Raw genomic sequence first — 21,263 nt, 5'->3', positions numbered from 1 at the left:
GCACAGGACATTTGGAGATGGGCCATTCCTCAAAAGATCTATCTGTTAGCCGACACCTACCAGGAGTTCAAAATCAGATAGCAGACATCCTATTCAGAGAGTCATAACAGATACACGAATGGGAACTGCACAACCAAATACTGTAACCATTCTTCCAAAGATGGGGACAACCAGAGATAGATCTCTTTGCCACTCATCAGAACGCAAAATGCCAAAACTTCGCATCCAGGTTCCCACACCGCCTATCCCATGGCAATGCGATATGGATAAATTGGTCCAACAAATTTGTTTACGCTTTTCCCCCTCTCCCACTAATTCCATTAGTGGTTCGGAAACTGCAAAAACACTCAATGACAATGATACTAGTAGCACCCACGTGGGAAAGACAGCCGTGGTTCACCACTCTACTGCAACTCTCACAGGTGTCACATTAAAAGCTGAGATTATTACCCATGCACCTTACACAGAACCATGAAGAAATAATGCACCCAGATCCCAAACAATTGAACCTAGCGATCTGGCTCCTGAGGTCATAGTATTTGGATACTTAGATTTACCTCCAAACTGTATGGAAACCATTAAGCAAGCAAGACGTCCTACCACCAGAGCATGCTATGCAGCAAAGTGGAAAAGGTTTGCTGTATACTGTAACAGTAACAACATCAACCCTCTGGACGCATCCACTAAACAGATTATTTGCTCTTTACTACACTTTCAGCAATGTAACCTTGCCTACACCTCTATTAGAGTACATCTTGCAGCTATAGCGGCGTACCTACAAAACAGACAACATCTTTCCCTGTTTAAAGTACCAGCAATAAAAGCTTTCATGGAAGGCCTCAAAAGAGTCATTCCACCAAGACTGCTGCCTGCCCCAGTCTGGAATCTCAACATAGTACTTACCAGACTAATGGGACCACCTTTCGAACCTATGCATAGGTGTGAAATACAATACTTCACATGGAAAGTGGCCTTTCTTATAGCTATTACTTCACTCAGAAGAGTAAGTGAATTGCAAGCATTTACAATTCAAGAACCATTTCTACAGTTACACCAAAATAAAGTGGTTCTTAGAACAAACCCAAAATTCTTGCCTAAAGTAATTTCAGCATTCCACATCAATCAGCCAGTGGAACTACCAGTCTTCTTTCCAAAACCACAGGCGGTAGCAGAAAGAGCCCTACATACATTAGATGTCAGAAGGGCAATATTGTACTACATAGAAAGAACACAAACTTTCAGAAAGACAAAACCACTATTAGTAGCGTTTTCCCCTACACATAAGGGCAATCCTATCTCTAAAGCAGGCATTGCCAGGTGGATTGTAAAATGTATACAAATATGCTACTTAAAAGCAAAGAGGACATTAACTGTTCCTCCTAGAGCTCACTCTACACGTAAACTAGGAGCATCTATGGCATTTTTAGGAAACATTCCCCTAGATGACATATACAAAGCAGCTTCCTGGGTTACACCGCATACCTTCACAAAACACTACTGTGTAGATGTGCAGGCAACACAACAGGCTAGAGTGGGACAAGCTGTACTAAAGACTTTATTTCAGACTGTTGCAACAGACACTGGTAACCACCGCTAGGGAGATAACTGCTGTATAGTCTATTCATAATGTACCATCTGCAGCCCATATGCCTCGAACGGAATATGCTACTTACCAGTATGCATCTGTTCTTGGCATAGAGGGCTGCAGAGTGGTGCATGCCCTCCCAGCCTCCCCGGAAACCTGTGTCTGTTCCAACACTATCTTATTTAGATACACTTACATGGGCATTTCTATCTGTATTCTATCATACTACTCCATCTAACCCTACTATGGCAAAACAATCTAAGGATGGAGCCGATGCCCATGCGCATTAGCACCCAAAGGAGGAGTCACCAGTCACGTGACGACAAAAGACTTGTCCAAGAGAAAAACAAGTGCAATCATCCGAGCCCAACACCAGATGGCGATCTATTCATAATGTACCACTCTGCAGCCCTCTATGCCAAGAACAGATGCATAATGGTAAGTAGCATATTCCTACTCCTCTAAACTCTCCCCTCTTTTGTAGCATGTTGGCAGCTAAGTCATGATAGAGAGCAATGGAATGGCCCAAGTACTTGATCAGGTGCTTTGCTCTGGCCTCCCTAAGAATTCGTTCTTTAAGTGGATAATCTGGTAAGAAAGCTAGGATGTCTGGTGTTGGAGCAGGAGCCCGTTGTCTCAGCCCCACTCTATGTGCTCTGTCAATGCGGATTTCCAGGACTGGCGGTCCCCTAGGATGTCATGAAGCATTTCTTGCAGGTAGTCGACCATATCGGACCCATCTGTGTCAGAAGGAACGCCCTTCACACGGATGTTCCGCCGAGAGCGGTTTTCGAGATCCTCCTTGTGGGCTTGGAGGTCTAATAGCTGCTTTCGTAGTCTGATCTTTTATTGTTGGAGCATTGCTACCTCCTCCTCGCGAGTCTGCTCTTGGTCTTCTATGGTTGCCACTCTTTCCGATCGCGTTGACGTCCCATCAGATCTCCTTCACATCCCCTGCCACTTCACTTTTGAATGTGTGGAATTCTTCCCGCAGGGTATTGAATAGAGTCTCCAGAAAGGAGCGGGTAATCAATCAATCAATCAACTTGTAAAGCGCGCTACTTACCCGTGAGGGTCTCAAGGCGTGGGGGGGGGGGGGGGGGGGGGGGGCTAGTGCTCTAACTGCTCAAAGAGCCAGGTCTTGAGGAGCCTTCTGAAGGTGAGCATGTCTTGGGTAATCGGTGCCTCCGCGCCCTCAGAGTCAAGTTAAAGCTGTTTTGTCGGGGAGGACCGGTCTTCGCTGCTTCCCGCTGTTGGGGGGCTTGATGAGCATGTCTTTCAGTGTTCTATATTTCTTTCCCCTCATTGAGGACATGGCTTTAGCTCTAGATTCTGGTTCGAAACCCTGCGCCCCCTGGCTGCCAGACGTCGCTTGGCCACTTCTCACCGCTGTTGTGCCCACTTAGACTGCACAGTGGAGGCTCAACCAGTGCTGTTGATTCGTCCAGCAAGCCCCCTGTGAAGCTATCGAGCTGTACTGATTTCCCTTCCCAGGTTAGAGCTGGACTCTGTGCCTCCTCCGCTCCTGTGGGTCTGTAGCTTCTAACTGCTCCTTTTCAGGGTGAGTCCCTTTTATCTATGGGCGGTTTGTAGCCCTCAAGGACCCCGTGTGAGGTTTGTCGAGGCCCTTGCTCCTATGACGGGACACGACTTACTTCGCTGTGGGCCTCCCAGCCCTGGAACCAGCACGTACCTGTGTCTTCTCTGCGCTGCGCTGGGGCGTCAGCCGATGGACCTGACCAATGTCCCTCAGCGCTGTGTGGCTATCTTCATGTCTGTCCCGGTACCACTCCCACCACTTTGTTCCCAGTCCGTAGGTGTCCCCCAGCTCGCACCTTAGCCCAGGTCTTCCGTTACTTGCCTTTGGCGTTTCGGTGTCAAGCTGTGCTGAGGTCTCAGCTCGGATGTCTCTCTGGCCCTGGAGTGCCAATCGGCAATACTGGGCGTTACTCCACGCAGGTGCACCACCGCACCGCCGCCCACGGCCCTTCTGCTGTGCGCGATCCAGTCTATCTATGGCCTACCAGGCCTCGTTCTGGCCCCTGCTCTGTGCAGCTGCCCGAAGCGCCCCTTGAGTCTAGTCTCTTCACATTAATAGCAGGAGTGCCTACTTTGATGTTGCAGTACGACCTATGTTACTCGGCCAGTTCTCCGCGGGGGCGGCTTGCGTTACCGTGCTCTGGCCAGTAGCTTTCTCCGCGATGTCCCTTAATGCTGTGCAACTTCTGGGTCTCAGCCCCTACTAGATTTAGTTTCCCCTGTGCTAAACTGCCGACTCTGGGGCCTCTTCTGGCCTTGCTATGCAGTCAGCCCTGCTATCTGTCTGCTGTTTTAAGGGGCTCTGCAGCTAGGCTCCAGCAGCGGGGCTGTGTGTCCTTTCCGATCGTACCGGCAGTGCTTGCGCCTCTCGCTGATCTGTCTGGAGGCAGCAGAGCCCCTTAGTAAAGTCCTGCTCTGACCGCTGCGTTGCCTTGTCGCGCTGCTCTCTCTGGACTCTGTGGGGTCTAGTTAGACCCCTCTGGGGCCTCTGAGCGCCCCGGTGCTCCCTCAATCGCTCTTAGTGTGTGCCTGCGCCACGTGGGGTTAACGTCTCCGGTTGGGTCCCTCTCGCAGACTGGGGGTCCTCTGGCGCCAACCAGAATGTCTGGCCGATGCTCCTTTGGGACTACCAATGCCTCTGTTGGCTTCCGCCGCTGCCGCCTCCCCGCCAGTTCCCAGTCTCTTGCGTCCTATAAAGCCAGGCTCGCTCGCAAGTCCTCTTTAACTGTCAGGTTGCCTTTGCCTGCCATGGATCGTGCCGTGGATGCCAGTCGATGGTCTCGCTGACCTCTCTGTGGTGCACTGCCGCTGCCTCACTCCTCCTGCCCTCCTCTCGGCCTGCTGGATCGGCAGCCTGCCACTGCTGCCAGTACTATCTTTGCTTGGGGCAATCCACCCAGCTCCTCTGCTCAGTTATGTGGCGTCGAGGGTAGGCGGTGTCCCCCTCGCTGCCTGCGCATACTCCGGCCTCCTCCACCAAGTCCACCTCTCTGGTCTTTATCCACTAGCGGGCCCGTCCGCCATTTTCTCTCCGCCGGGCCGCCGCTCCGCCGAACACAAATAAAACGACCCTCGAGCCTCCAGCCCCTAATTCGCCTTTTTTGGTAAGCGCCAGTACTTAATTCCTCGCTGTGTAGGCTGCTTTCCGCATTTATGGGCAGAAACAGGCAACCGGGAGCGGGGAGACAGTGGAGAACACGTCTTACCCGCTTGCCATCCTGGCCACGTCCCCTGATTGTGTATTTTTAAGTACATGAGTATATGTACAAGACTGGAACATTCGCCGCTTCATGGTTCATTAACTGTCCTCTAATGAAGACTACACGGTAGGTATGGGACCTTTGCCACCTCTGAAAGTATTCCACTTTCCCCACAGTCGTTCCCATATCGGCTTCCATGTATGTTGCTTTTTCTAGACATTCCCACAGTGTGTGATAAAATGTACCTACTGTGCCACGCTGCCGCAAGCAAAGTTGGCTGTCGGTCTTTCCTGTTTTACATAGTGTTACCCTAGTGTAGTAGATCCTATGGAGCACTTTAAGTTGCACGAGGCGCAATTTCAAGGAGATTGCCACCTCCCTCGGGGATTCTAATGACACCTGCCAATCAGTCTCTTCTAACTCTCCTATATCTTTCTGCCATTTATCCCGGAGAGATTGTGTGGGGTCAGGATTGTTGTTAATAATTTTGTGATATGTTAAGGATGCGGCTTTTTTGTCCATTTGTACCGTCGGGAGTCTGTCTTCGAATGGGGAAGCTTCAGTGAGGACTGTGTCAGGTGGGATGACAGCCTCTAGTGCCTGCTTGATGTGGAGATAGCGAAACCATTCCTTAGGTGCCATCTTTGCTAATGGTATTGTATAGCAAAGCAAATGGCTTTAACTTAATGACAGACGAGACATATTGCATTTTTAATGCTTGTTTAAAGTATCTGTATTAGTATTACTAGGGTGGGAATGCTGTGCAAAAAGTTTTTGAATACCCACTTTTGCATAGCTCTGGCCTCCAGTGACACTTCTGCTTTCATATTCTTAATCCTAAACATCTGACTGAGGAGAGTCTGCCATACTAGCATATTTTCACCATCAGAAATGATATCTACCTATGAAAAACCCCTACAGACCCCAATATGTTGTGCCCTAAAAATGGGGCATAACGAGGATATTGGTGCCTACTGTGGCAGATGTGCATGTTTCAGTAATTACTGAGGCTTTTTTCGCTGTTAAAATTCTGGCACGTTTTTCTTGACAAAATGTTACTACAATTGTAGATTTTAGCATGTTATATAATTACCAGGTTCCTTAAAGTGAGCACCACTCATATTTCCGAGCCCTGCACACACAGCAGTTTGCTTAGGGTGCAAAATCTTCTGTCCTAGTTGGCCTTATTCGGAATGTGGTTAGATACACCCACTCATTTATTATATATTTTTTATCCTGACTTGAATATAGGTGATGAAGAACGTTTAGGAATCTGACTCAAAACCCATATTCTCGCTCAACAGTAAGAAGGCACAGTAAAGATAATTGTAACTGGCGATCATTTATGCCTTTGAGGACGTGCACGAGCAGAGGTTGCAAAAAGTATTTTGGAAAATGTTGTTTTGCCCAGTTGCCTGTTTCCCATCAAACAAAGGACTGACTGTTCTCTTCCTCTATTCTCTGATCTCGAACATGCAGTGCTAACAGGCCTTCTTTGGAAATTCGAGACAATTTTGAGCTGTAGCAAAGCTGACCCTGAGAGTTCTGCACCGATGTCGATCGGGCAAAGCTCTGTAGGTCACCAGTGCCATCTGAGTCACTTATGCACATGTTGATGAAGTCTCCTATTTTAATGCTGCTAAAACTGCTGACATGGCTGCATAGCACAAAACAGGTGCAGGAGTGCAGCGCGCGATGCTTGTATTATGGAGACACATGTCATCAGTTCCCCAGCAATCGACTTTTAATGCGGTTCACCTGCTTTTATGGGCTGCACCTGCAGCTTGTTAGCAGTGTGCTTGCCTGCGACTGGGGGAGACGCTGAAGTTACAAGCTCGTCTACCATATTTCATTCCTCTGGAGAGCCTGTTTTTGCCCTGTGGTAAGTTTACGTAGGCTTTTATAATGATCCACTCGCTGCTAACCGCAGGTTTAGGCGAAGACCAACTTCGAATGGAATTCATGGGGCGCACTCTGACCGTCCTCTCCACTTGGTTGAACCTTTCCATTTTTCAATGTGTGGGGGTAAATATGAGTATGTGTTCCTTTTAAGTCAATGAGTTAGTCACGTTAAGGTTAAATCCTTCTTATCTCCCTTTAGTCATGACTAGAGCCGTTGCAATGACCGTACAATTCGTTATCCAAGTTGTTGCTTTATTTATTAAACAGAGAACCGACAACAGGCTGTTGTCTGTTCTCTGTTTAATAAATGAAGCAACAACTTGGATAACCCTAATGACACTGAAATGAATTCCTTACGAATTGTACGGTAATTGCAACGGCTCTAGTCATGACTAAAAGAAGATAAGAAGGATTTAACCTTAGCGTGACTAACTCATTGACTTAAAAGGAACACATACTCATATTTACCCCCAAACTTGAAATTTTTGAAGCTCTTAGGGTCCAGAGCTTTGAGTATTGTTCCCTCGCTCCTTTAATAATCAAGGAGAAAGATATAGGTCTGGGATCTTTGGACCTTCCACCCTTGATTATTTTTCAATGTGTACCTAGCCCCTTCAAAAGGTTACAATCATAATAACGTTTTTAAATTTAAAGTGCTCTAATCTGAGGCAATACGCGCGAAAGAAAATGAAAAACAAGTCAAGCCGCACAACAAAAGCGGATGGGAATTTTAAGTAGTAGGAAAGAATAGGGCTGCTGCGCCACTGCCCGCAATGTTGTCTTTAAATATCGCCCATCACCCCAAGCCCCTATAATTTAAGCTCAGTGGTCCTATTAGTGGGAGATGGTAGATGTGCTTTGAATTGAATGCTACAACTTCTAAACAACGCACACCTTGTGAAAGCCAATTCTCTTTGATTGCATATGACTGGGAACCAGTGCTTTAAATGGAAAGATTACATTTTCCAAACATCGCCGCGCCTGGACGTTAATACAAATTTACAAAGCCATATCGTGGCACCCTTATATCGAGGCAGGCTTGAGGCTCTTCCATCCACTTAAAAAAAAAATTCATGAGTCACAGGTTCGGAAGCCTTCCATCGCTAGTATGTAGGATGTAGCGCGGCCCATCATGGGACGTGAAAGGCTCTTTACAGGGCGGACAGAAGATGTGCACGCGGGGACTGGCTTTACTGTGGGCCAAAAAAAAAGTCTGATCAACAACAAGAGAGGTAGGGAGAGTCAAGAACACTCTTAGTCCCCAAACTATATTAGAAAACAACAACAAAAGAGTGTTCCTGTTCTGGTTAAATGGAAAAATGCACAGAGCACAAGGAACCAACAAAGCCCATTTGGTTTGTTAAGAAAGCCCTCACTCACCGACCTGGTCGGTGACTTGCTTCATCATCGGGCCCCACCGGGTGTGACCGAGTGTCACCCCGGTGTGCTGCGACGCCAGAATTACTGCGGAGCTGGTCCTGTGAGGATGGGAGGGCTATGTGATAGATTATGTGAACAGTGTGAGGTGGTGAATTAAAATTGCCTTGTATGTATCAAAAAATATTTTAATAAGAGATCATCAAGGACAAGGTTAAAAAATGTGATGGTAAGTAAGGCCAACTAATTGGATGGTCTACTACCACTAACATTAAGTGAAAACGTGAATGGTCAACATGTTTCAGCCGGTGTGGTATAATTAACCTGGCATTCGTCAGGACCTAGAGTGTAAACCTCGGCGGTATGGGCATGCTAAGGCCCACCCAACCAAAGGACTTGAAAGTAAGCCCTTAATCGGTGAGACCCGGTTCCGAGGGCTGATCAGGTGTATCAACGGGAGACTGGCGTTGTGGGCGATGTGCCAAATGCGCCGTCCCCTCCCTCCCGCGGTCTATGGGGTGTAATCTCATCCCGTGTGAAGTGCTTTTTACTTTTTGTCTCTAAATTTTAGAGACCTGAGGCTGTGTGCGTCCCGCCTTCGGGTGGTGAAGCCCCCTCGTTTTTTGCACTTCACAGACTTTTTTACTTTCAAGTCCTTTGGTTGGGTGGGCCTTAGCGGGCCCATACCGCCGAGGTTTACACTCTAGGTCCTGACGAATGCCAGGTTAATTATACCACACTGGCTGAAACATGTTGACCATTCACGTTTTCACTTAATGTTAGTGGTAGTAGACCATCCAATTAGTTGGCCTTACTTACCATCACATTTTTTAACCTTGTCCTTGATGATCTCTTATTAAAATAATTTTTGATACATACAAGGCAATTTTAATTCACCACCTCACACTGTTCACATAATCTATCACATAGCCCTCCCATCCTCACAAGACCAGCTCCGCAGTAATTCTGGCGTCGCAGCACACCGGGGTGACACTCGGTCACACCCGGTGGGTCCCGATGATGAAGCAAGTCACCGACCAGGTCGGTGAGTGAGGGCTTTCTTAACAAACCAAATGGGCTTTGATGGTTCCTTGTGCTCTGTGCATTTTTCCATTTAACCAGAACAGGAACACTCTTTTGTTGTTGTTTTAAAAAAAAAAAGTCCCCAGAGTATCAGGCCGCCAGTAAAGCATCTAGTCCCCGCGTGCACATCTTTTGTCCCACCGCGTGCACGCCTGGAATCCGTATCGATTCCAAAAGGCTCTCTTCATGGCGAGAGCAGCGCATGCCCTGCTCACGCCAGACCGAAACCTAAAAAGAGGAGGGGGGTACTAAAGCGGAAAATCCTCATGCATTTTCAAAATACTTTTATCAAAAGTGCTTTCGCATAAACTGCTGAACGGAATCACACCAAATTTTTGTTATTTGATGGAAATCCGTTCAGGTTTAAAAATAATATATATGCATGGTTGAGTCCGAGGGACTCCAACGAGAGTCTGGCGGGAGTGGCAATTAAAAAATTAAGCGTTCATAATGGCCCAGGGAGGTTTGTTTTACCCTTGGACCATCTCCCTTCTGTGGGAGCGAGCGCTCTGATTGGCTGACAAAAACAGCAGTGTGTGTTTTTGTGGGTATGTATGTATATATACATACATGCATACATACAGAGGCCCCCCTCTAATAGCACATTTTGGGCCTACAGGACTCAATTCCTTTGAACTGCGTATATTTATAAAGGGGAAGGGGGCCCATGCCACACCCCCTAGCTTTAAAAAAGACCTAGGAACCCCATCCCTCCATGTAGCTAAAAGGAGAGGGGGCATGTGACCCCTCCGACAGCCTTAAAAAAGGCATGGAATTCAATCTCCCAGAGTTGTTACTGTAATTTAAAGGCAGTTTTTAATAAAATGAGGGAGTTGCTGGTTTCCCCCCTCCCTGAGTCTTTATAGCCCAGGGAACCCCAAGCCTGACTCGCTGTGTCCTGGAGAGCCCACGCCAGTTCAAGCGTTCTAATGCTGTTTTCTAAATATTTCTTGTGAGCGTCATTACCCTGTTGTAAGTTGATTTCGGTCCAGACTAAATTAGCCAGGGTGTTTTCAGCTACTGCACGCAGGTTATGATAGCGCTTTACAAACGCCGCCGGCCTAGCAAGTGACTGTTTTGTAAGCAGGAATTCTAGCTGGATCTGTGCAGGAGAGACTGACCTAGGGAGCTTAAAGGTTTGTTTATAGGCTCTTATCAATTTGTCTAGCAGAAGAGCCTCATCACCTAGAATTATTTCCAATCCGTATCCGAGGGTTGGCATCAATTTGGCTTTCATAACTGATCCCTTGGGTTTTAGCTCCTGGCCTCGAATGGATCTGGCCAGTGACGAGAAGCCATAATTGATGGCCTGCGCTTTCACCTTTGTAGCCTTCTTCTGGGAGCCAAAGAGCACCAGTTGTAGGTACTTGAGATAAATATAACTATAAGGACTGAATTGCTTTAGTTCTGTGTGTGAAACTGAGCATAACTATAATGGCCCTGTAACTTTTTTTTTCTTCCAGTGAATAGATATAGTAATGTACATGTATATTCACTGAAAAAACAAAAAGTTGAAGTAATGTTATAGTTAGGAAAAAAGGTCAGTCACAGCGTAACGTTCTAAACTCTAAAAACCACAGAGATATAACTAGTAAATGTCTGTTTTTTAGTTTGAAATGTTTCCTTGTTACTGAATATTTTGCCTAACTCTAGTGTTACTTTGACCTTTGGAATTCTAGCTTTATTTTTAACGTAAAGTAAAATTTTGTTACGAAACGTAAAGCCTAACCCTGTTGCGCATTCACTTCGGCCAGGCTCCCTTCCAACTGCCTGAGGGCATCCAATGACATGCTGCACATGGTCGTGCCTGGCCAGGTCCTGTGGACAACCACTCTTCCGTGCACGACCTTTAGCTGTGCGCAGCGGGGAGTGAGGGGGGGGGGGGGGGGCTGGCCACACCTACCCGAAGGCCAACCCCTTTGCAGTCTGCCAAACCCACGCACCGCCTTTGGCGAGGTACCGTCTGGTTGGCCTTGCAGCCCTGGGCACACATTCACCAGGGCCAAAACATCTATATTATGTGAAAGGGGGCATATTGCCTTAATAGTCCCTGGGAATCCCCATACCCCAGGATCGAATTGCAGAAATAAGAGAAGTTGGGGAGTTCGCCCCCCCCCCCTCCTCCCCCCCCCCCCCTCCCCCCCCCCCTCCCAACCGGAGCCTTAATAGACCCTGGGACCTGATCCCCTAGAACTGAATTCTAAGGGGAGGGGTGCATATGACCCACTCTCTGAGCCTTAGTAGGTCCATGGACCTTATTCCTGGGGCCAAATTGCAGAAAAAAGGAGAGTGGGTCTGTGCGGGCCCCATTCCTAAGCCATGTCAGGCCCGGGGATCCCATTCACCGGGGCCCCATGACATTTTAAAGGGGAGGTGGGCAGCATGCCCCTTATTCTCTGAACCGTATTCGTCCCTGAGGGGCCCATCCCCCAAGGCCATATTTGATCAACTACGGGTGGCGCAGCCCCCTCCTTTCTGAGCTTTGATAGGGCCACATCACCAGGGCCGAATTATAAAGGGGGTTTGCGGGCAACTGGGGCACCCACAAAGCAATACGTTAAGTTGCGCAGGCCATGCACGCCTGTGGCCCTAGTCGGCTCACCCCATAGAGCGGGAGCTGTTTTTTGCATGCTGTAGGCATAAAAACAGAACACAAGTATGCTCACAGCTGGCGGGAGCATTTTTAAAGCTTCTGCTGGCTGGGAGCAGACTTGTATGTTTGTTCCCGTTTGGCAGGAGATTTAAAAATGCTCCTACCAGACGAGAATAAACTTAAGTTTGGGCAAGGAAACTACTATGTCCTCGGGGTGTGCTTCCAGGGACACAGTCACTGAGCCAGCCTGGAGGAGGGGGATGGGTTCCCAGGGATCTTTCAAGGCTCAGGGAAAAGGGATCCTGCAACCCCCTACCCTTCTTTTCAAATTCTGTCCCTGACAGATGGTGTTACCAGTGCCTAATTCGGGTTCAGGGAGCACGGTTGCACACCCCTTTCCTTAATTACCCACTCGGCCCAAGGGGATTGAGTCCCTGGCCTTTTTAGGTCGAGCTGGAGAACAATGCGAAGCATTGTCCAGCTCGACAACTATAGTTGCCGTCTCCTGGGAATCTGAGATAGGGGTCGGGCACGCGCGGCGATCGGTGTCTGTGGACGCGCACGTCCAGACCGGCGCCGTGCACATCCCCTGCCACAAATTCCCACCTAAACATGCACGCAGGCACACACACAGACGCAGGCACATACAAGCGCACGTGGCGCACACACACACGCCCCCCCCCCCACGGGCTCAGGCACACACACAAAGCCACGCACCCCCCCCCCCCCCCCCGCCTCCCACTCACCGGGCTCTTTCAGCGTGTTCCGTGTCCCTGTCTCTCTCGTCAGCCGCCGCCCTCTCACTCTCAGCCCAGGCTGCTTTCGGTTTTGCTGTCTTCCGTGTTCGCTGGCAGCCTGTTCCTCCTGCCCAAGTCGCACACCGGACATAAAAGGCTGAAATGCAGTTTAGAAGAGAAACCCGTCTGTCAATGTACTTGGGAGCATTCTTTCTCCGTAGTAGCAAGTATTGTGTGCACCTTCAAGAAGTGTTTTTGCTGGTCCATCGGACATGCTTTTCGGGTGACGTGAGCTGAGATTCCATCTGTCCGTCCAGCCATGGCAACAGGCGAAACGTCGTAGGTCCGTCCCTGCAGGAGTGGGGTGGGGGTGTATCATTTTGCGTTAAACCTATGCATGACAGCAGAAAGCTGGCCCACAAGCCTCATGAATTTCGGCGTGCAGGTCGGTAGCCCTAGACTTTCTGCAATGAAAGAAGGCTATGTGCAGGGGGCATTAAAGTATCCAAGATCATTTCGTCGCCCCCGTGCTCGGACTCACTAGTAATTTAACCTGCGAACCTGTGGCATTCTCCGCTGGAGTCCTGCACCCCCGATTCAACAAATCGTTAGGGGTACCGCGAGTGATAGTCTGTCGGCAGTGCTGTGACCTGCCCTGAAGGCCCCGGGCGGAGGAGACTAACATTCTTTTAGAAAGCAATGTAAAAACCTGCCAAATGCTTATAATAAACTCGTACAAACACTAGCATTGCAGGGTGTTGCCGTTAAAATAGAGAGGGAAGCAAATGCAGTCCTACGCAGCGCTAGCTCGCAAGAATGCCCTCTAGGCACTGCTAATTGAAGCACATACTGCCCACACTGCAGATCAGCCTGCCCTGGGGCACCTCTGAGCAGGGCGGGGTCTCCAAGGACGCCCCACATGCCTGGCCTACAGTTCGTTTGACAGGGCCTGGTTTGTGTTTAACCCCGTGGTTGATCCTTCAACCCCTTTATCATCCTCCAGTCCACCACAAAAATGGCGACGGGAGGGTTTAAATCACCATCATCCTTTGCGATCCCGAAGGGCATGCTGACACGCACGTAACCGAAGGGCATGCTGACACGCACGTAAACAACAATGGCCAGGTGTATGTGGCACTGCTTCATGCCAGGCTTCGGGGCGTCACACTGTGTCTGCTCAGCCAGACCTTTTTTTTTACCTCCAGCTGCTTCCAGTGGAAATGGGCCCAGCGGGCATTTGTCGTCGTGGGAATTGTTTGGTTTTATTGCCAGTGAACAAAGCAGTAGCTTTATTCCTCACTCAGAGCTGTTACTCGCAAGCCCCGAAATACCCACGCCTGGCTGGGCCGTGTGCTGAGGTCAGGAGCACATGTATGTAGCAGTGTGGAGGGCCGGACGCTCCAGGAATAAGGCTACAGGGTCCCAGCTGTACCATGTGCTAAGGTTGGGAGCACAAGTATATAGCAGTGTGGAGGGCGGGGCGCCCCAGGATACAGGGTCCTAGCTGTTCCGCGTGTTGAGGTCGAGAGCACATGTATGTACTCCTGTGTAGGGTCGACAGACTCTTTGTATCATAACATAGTGCTTGGAATGAAAGAAGCACATTGCACACTTCCAGGAGTACAACCCACAGAAGAGATCAGTACCAATGCGCAGTTGCAGCGGTAGTGGTACTTGTTCAATGTGTGTGTTTTGTAGTACGTTGATGTCATGGAATAGGACGGGGGTGGTTTGGCTAGCTGCGAGAATTGGCGTGGGGGTCTAAGAATATTAAGTGTATTACGAGGGCACGTGGAGGCGGAAGTGTCTTCACCAGGCGCACTCGAATGTTTGTTCTGAAGACGAGTAAAAGCTCTTTGTTCGGTTGGGCAACCCATTAACACTTGACTCATAAGCCATAGAAAACAAATGTGTCCATTTTAATGACACTGGCTTCCCAACAAAATATTTGAATGCTAGAGTTTGATTCCTATGCAAGATTGATGAAATGGTGTTCTGGGCCAGAGACCTTGGCCGAACATATAGTCTTATACAGGTGTCTTTTTATGGTCGAGTGGATGTTCTCACCCTAAATCGTTTTGGGAAGAGTGCGGTCTGGTCCGTAGCGAAGCACACTGTGTCGAATACTATTTGTAAGTTGATGTGGACGGTCATTGTGCATAATTATGCCCACAGTCATTCTGATTGATTCAGACATTGCCGTTCACTGGTAAAGTGTGTTATTTGCTTGCGATCTTGTATCGACTCATGATCCGGTTCACAGAAGGTGAAGTGATTTGCATCAATATATTTGCATCAATATATATAACATGCCATAAAGCTGTGAAATGTATATTGTAAGTGCAGCACCTCCCATTTATTGTAAACAACACAATAGAAAATGCATTCTAAAATACGACATTCTGAAGTATGAGCGACATGGTTTGACTAAAAGATCCCTGAATCTTCCGGCAGTGTTTAGGTCTTGACTATTTATCACTTAAGTGATAAATGGACGACCACTCAGCACCACCACAGCACCACCCCAGCATCACTCAGCACCACCCCAGCATCACTCAGCTCCACCCCAGCATCACTCAGCTCCACCCCAGCATCACTCAGCTCCACCCCAGCATCACTCAGCACCACCACAGCACCACTCAGCATCACAACATAATCACGCAGCGCTACCCAGGCATCACTCAGCACCACCACATTATCACTCAGCACCACCACAGCACCACTCAGCACCAACACAGCATCAATCGGCACCAACACAGCATCACTCGGCACCACCACAGCACCAACACAGCATCACTCGGCACCAACACATCATCACTCGGCAGCACCACTCAGCACCACCTCACCACCACTGCATCACTCAGCACCACCACAGCATCACTCAGCACCACTCAGCCCCACCACAGCATCACTCAGCCCCAACCCCAGGTTATAGGTGTCACATTTGCGAAAGTTATAACTATTGGCATTGTAAATGAAAAAGCTTTTAATTTAGCCATTTTCAAAACCACCACATAAATAAAAAATGGTCATTTACAAGACCAATAGCTCGAACTTTCCTAATGCGAGACCTATTGCATTGCAAATGCCTGTTAAACTAAGGGACTACAGTAATGCGATTCCCCCGGGCCTTTTTAAGCTGGGGGTGCGAGTCCCACTCCCCTGAATGACTATCTGCGCACATCTTGAATAATTGACAAATGCTAAATAAAGTTCCTCTTTGTCGGATTAGAAAGTTTACTGTGCCAAAAGTTATTAGCAACACAAAATAGGCCTTTCCTATGGAAATACGATCCTAAGTATAACTATCCCGTGGCAACTGGGATATTGGAACTTTCACATCTTGAATAATTGATAAATGGTAAATAAAGTTTCTCTTTGTCAGGTTATGAAGTTTACTTGCGGTTCTGGCTAGCTTTAGGGAAAGCAGCGACTGCCAACATTGTCCAGGCTTTTACCTATGCAAAAAGATTTAGGATTTGACTAGCAGTTCTGGTTTTCTATCAAATATGTATGGGCTTATCCAGATAGTTGCTTGCTAGCTTTTATTTTTAAAGAAATTGTTCTATTTGCTAAAGACCAAAGCTATCCCTTCAACTTGAAATGTAAATTTGCTTTTCCATTTATCGATTCTAATAGTGAGAATTGTTTTCTTTTGTTAATTTGATGTTTTGAGGAAGAACCACAACATTACCTTACTCTTTCGATATGATAGCTGTTAAAAACGGAAATTGTACTTGAATTTTTTAAATGCATTTTTACTCTGTCTGCTGATGGAGTTTGAATTAGTCTTTGTACTTAGTGCAATGAAGATCCCATGTTCATTTATGTAATTTAAATGTGCTTCTCTTCATGTTTTAGCCGAGCTGGGTGACTACCAACATTTTGAGCATATGCCAGGATATCTTTCTGAATACCTCTTTATCCCTAATCAACCTCAAGACTTTGAAAAAGAAACGTCAAAATTACATCAGCAGAATACGTAAGAATTTAAACGTTTAAATAAAATGTTTTGTAATGGAAATTGGTTGCAGTCCTGTTGAATCACTTGTTTGTTTACATCAGTCATCTCTAAGTCAGTCAACTCCAGGAACGTTTTCCACACAGTTCTGCTGCATTTCAGCAGCTTGTATTTTAAGGTCAAGGGACTTTTACTAAAAGTAAAAAAAAATTGCACAATGCTCTTCACAGGTGCCCCTCAGTAGATTAAATGAGTGCCACACCTGGGATGGTGTGTGCATTTGAGTGTGTGTTCACTACACCTTTAAAAATCACGGATCTTTTTCATTGGGTTGGTGGGGTTCTACTAGTGCCTGTGGTATGCTTTTCATTGTAGGCCAAGAAAAATACCAGTGGTGGTCCCTATTCTGTGTGTTTAAGAAACATTCCCTATTGCAACTCGTACTTTGCATGAATCAGATTTATTTTGCTTGACAATGGCATACCTTATTTTCCTTGTTTGAAGTTTATCCTACCGCTGTGTGTAGGTAATTTGCCCTTCCGCTGACCATCCATTCACCATTCCTGATCATGTTGTCTGTGATGGAATTGTGCCCTACTTCTTTTCATGCTTTGTGTATGATTTTTACCCTTCTACTGTTGTGGAGGGAGAGGGAGAGCTAAGCAGTGAAGGCATCATAACACTACTCTAATATTTCAGTGGAATCACTGATTAACACTTGGATGCCATCTATAAGGGCACAGAAGTAACTGGGACAGCAGCATCCATATACTTTCTGGGCTACAGCTTGACCCGCATCACCTAGTACAGTGTGCGGGCTGATGTTCCTCCTGCAACGCCAACATTGAACCATGCTAATAGATGCCACCATTAATTTTGAGGCTGGACTATTGCAGTGCTCTGTTTAGTGGACAGTGAAAGACAAAATTAGCCTAACTGAAAGAGGCACAGTATGTCTGTATTTGCTTAGTGCAGGGTTTAAAGTAGCAGGGCATGTCTTGAAGTATGAAAGACACTGGCTTTCAGTATCCATCTGTATCAGACTTAACATCTTACAAATGCTATTCAAGTGCCAGCATTATATGGTAATGATATGTCCCCCATCCATTTACCGTCATGCAATGAGGTTAGCAGAGGTCTACCTTGTCACAATGCTCATGTTTAATTTAGCTTAGGGCTTATTGCCAGGAACGTTTGCCTCTCTTGAAGAGAGAGGGAGCGTTTTGGATGTTGCATGCATTCCAGGAGTACATATGTGAGAGAATGTTTTTGCATATTAGGTATCTGTTTTACCAGGGATGAAAGGAGTTGATACATAGTTCTTTAGTCTGCAGCACAGCGAGTTTAGGCTAGAGTTCTAAATCCTAAAATGGATACTTTTAGAGACGACTGTGTTACTGGTGATGCACCTTATTACATATCCACTGTCTCATGATCTTGAACCGTCTTAATTTTTACTTGCTTATTTAGATTTCTACTTGGAAGTGTTCTTTTTCATTGATGCTTCCATCAAAGGTATTGGCCTTCAGGTCCTGCTTCACTCGTTTTTTTAAATTTCTTTATTGGTTTTACATCTTTAAAGCACGAAAAACAATCAAGGTACAGCCATACATTTGGACCGCCTCCGTTGAGGTGGTTCATAGTGGAGCCACAATGCCAAATCAGACGAATAGTCATAAGCAAAATTGTAACGCTCCCATTGGCACCTTGGTGTGCAGTTACAAAGTAGTTCAGATGCACCTCACCTTGTAAAGTCTAGCAACCAAGGAGAAAACCCACCCCCCCCATCCCCCAATCCCTCCAACTCATCCAACGCCCCTCCCCCCCTGCTGCCGGATCCGTAGTGATGCAGGCTAAGTTTCCCTATCCCTGAGTTGGGTCACCTGGTAAAGCTCCTACATGTTCAGGGGCCTCCCCCCGCCCCGAGGGCACTGTCCTGGAACTGGTTGGTGTCACCAGGGAATCTTGTCTCGCCAACTCCTGTAGCATTGCCCCCCCCACGCCAGTAGGACCTCAGGTAGTTTGTCATCCCTCTTAGTGTTCCGCATGTGCCCCTCCTCTGCCAGCGCCCATTCCCGTAGGTCGGTCTTCCATTTAGTGAGCGACGGGCCGCGTTGGGCCAACCAGTGGATCTCGATGCGTCACCGGGCCACAACCAGCCCCAACACCAAAAAGCGCCTGCTTACTTTCCGTTTAGGGTCTCGAGGGATCAAGCCCAGGATCCATCTCCACCACCCATCCCGTCACCCTTGTCATTTCCAGCAGGACCGCCCCCCAATATGATTTGAGTTCTGGGCACGTCCATACCATATGTATTAAGTCCACCTGGGAGCTGTGATATCGCGGGCAGTGCGCGTCCCTGCCACCATCAATGGCCTGAAGTCTTGCGGGTGAAAGGTAGCTCGTGTGTACAATGTCATATTGGATTTGTTTGAAGTGATTGCTTACTGACACCTTCTGCACACTCTTGTGTTTTTTTTTTCCACTCTCGTGGGGTAACCTCCTGCGGACACACCTGCTGCCATTTGTGTTCCATCGCCAGGGGACCCAATTTTTTATCCTCCCTCAGAGCCCTGTAGAGATGCGTCACAAACTTATGCCCCCCTGCCATCGCTATCATGGTAAGCAGAGTACGGGTGTGCGCTGGGGCTTCAGGAAACTGAGGCCATAACTGCTGCGCCGTCGCCGCTATTTTGGCATATTGCAGAAATTGCCCCGGACCTAACTCGAAGAATGTTGCCGCCTCTTGATAGGTAATAAATTTGTCTGGATAAAGGTCGGACAGCATCAGGCAGCCCTCCTCTTTCCATCTGTCTATCGACATAAGCGGATCTATCCGGGCAAAGGAAGGCATTAGCCATAAATCTAGCTCAGGGGTGAACGGCCTGTCGTGAATCAGTCGGCATGTCACTCGATTCTAGATCGTGGCCACCAGCCAGACCAGCGGAGGGCCGTTTTCCTGCCGTCCCCTGACCCGCCACAACAGCGCACCCGACTGCTCGTTCCCGTGTGTACCTGCCATTAAGGACTCTCCCAAGACGGGTCTGTATCCAACCCGGCTATCGCGTGTTGCTGGTGGGACACAAAATAATACAGTTCTAGGTCCGGGACTTCCAAACCTCCTTGCCCCACCTGCGTTTCAGAACCTCAAGACTCACCCTGCAGCGCTTCCCAGTCCACAGTAATAGGAGTAATAGGAAGTCTAATTCCCTGAAGACCCGGTGCAGCAGTTCATAGAAAGAACCCTGCATTGTGTATAGACAGTGAGGGAGGACCACCATTTTTATGAAGGCGATCTTCCCCATCAGTGAAAGCTTGAAGGTGTTAAAAAAAGCAGTGCTTCCTTTCAGCCTCCGGAGTATCCTCCCCATGTTATGTTGGAAGGAGACCGTCGCGTTGCATCCAATCCACACCCCCAGATAGCGGAGCGTGTCCTCTACCCACGGAAGTCCCAACTCCGGTCGATGGGCCCCCTTCCAGTCTGTTCGGTCTCCAATCACAAAGAGCTGTGATTTTGTTTTGTCAACCGCCAGCCCAGAAGTAGCCGCAAACTGCGACAGTGCGCCATCAAAGTCGGCAGCGACGGCCGGTTCAAGTAGATCAACACATCGTCAGCGTACAGTGACACCACATGCTCCATGTCTCCCACCCGTATGCCCTGTCCTTCCAACACCCTGCGGAGATGACACACTAGCGGCTCCATCGCAGGGCAAAAAGTAGTGGGGAGAGCAGGAAACCCTGGCGCGTCCCCCTCATGGGTATGATGTCCGACACACATTTCCCCGTTAGGACCCTGGCTTCTGGCTTTGCATAAAGCAGTCGTATCCACTGTATAAACACTTCACCTATGCCCATTTTCAGTAGCACCTTCCACAGGTAAGCCCACGGGAGCGAGTCGAACTCTTGTTCGATGTCGAGAAATACTAGGGTGTTCTGCTGGGCTCGACCCTCCAGAGCTTGCATTACATGGGCCAGGCGACGAATGTTGCGCAGCGTATTCCGACCTGGAATAAATCCCGACTGGTCATCATGGACCAGTCGTCTGAGATGAGGGAGAAGCCTGCTTGCCAATACCTGACTGACAATTTTCAGATCCACATTCAACATGAATATCGGCCTATATGAGGCAAGAAGAAGGGGATCCTTACCAGGCTTGGGGATCATAACTATTGTAGCTGCCCGCATGGAGTTCGGGAGTGTGCCGCTATCGCAGGCCTCTGCCATAGGTTCAAGGAGTTTCGGGATCAGGACCCCCTTGAACTCCTTATAAAATTCGGCAGCTAATCCGTCCATCCTGGGGGATTTGGCCGTCTTCAAGTGGGCAATCGCTGTTCGTACTTCTTCCTCCCGTAGGGGACCTCCCAGGTCCTCATGACTATCTGCCTCCATGCAGGGCAATTGCATTCCCTCAAGGTACACCTCCACTCCCTCCAGACCCGTATGGGGTCGAGACTCAGAATATATTCTACAGAGATAGTTCCGGAAGACATTATTGATCTATTGAGTATATACCAACTGGCCCCGATCATTCCGTAATGCCAAAATCGGGTGGGGTTGAGTTTCCGCCCTAATCAAACGTGCCAGCAGTCGCCCGGCCTTGTCGCCCTCCGTGTACCATCTCCGCCTACTGGCTGTTCTATTAAATTTACCAAGCGCGGCCCATGTGACGCCCAGTTGCTGACGCGTGACTGTCCAGTCAGGCTGCCTCTCCTTATCCGTGGGGAAGTCTTTCTCGAGCGCCGCGAGGCGATCCTCATACCAGCGGAGATCCAGTTCCAACACCTTT

General features: G+C 48.2%; 1 protein-coding gene across 1 annotated transcript in view; it reads left to right on the top strand.

The window, feature by feature from the left end:
- The window catches only part of PTPN4 (protein tyrosine phosphatase non-receptor type 4), a 1,255,365-nt gene that overhangs the window by 258,637 nt on the left and 975,465 nt on the right, over window positions 1-21,263 (top strand). Inside the window, exon 8 of the mRNA XM_086957111.1 lies at window positions 16,378-16,498. Within this exon, the coding sequence (XP_086813237.1) occupies window positions 16,378-16,498 (121 nt within the window). The remainder of the gene's footprint in view (window positions 1-16,377; window positions 16,499-21,263) is intronic.

This window comes from Lissotriton vulgaris, chromosome 2_1 (assembly GCF_964263255.1).
Source record: "Lissotriton vulgaris chromosome 2_1, aLisVul1.2, whole genome shotgun sequence".
Classification (NCBI taxonomy): domain Eukaryota; kingdom Metazoa; phylum Chordata; class Amphibia; order Caudata; family Salamandridae; genus Lissotriton; species Lissotriton vulgaris.
The sequence above is the reverse complement of the archived record's forward strand: the minus strand, read 5'-3'. Positions and strand labels throughout refer to the sequence as shown.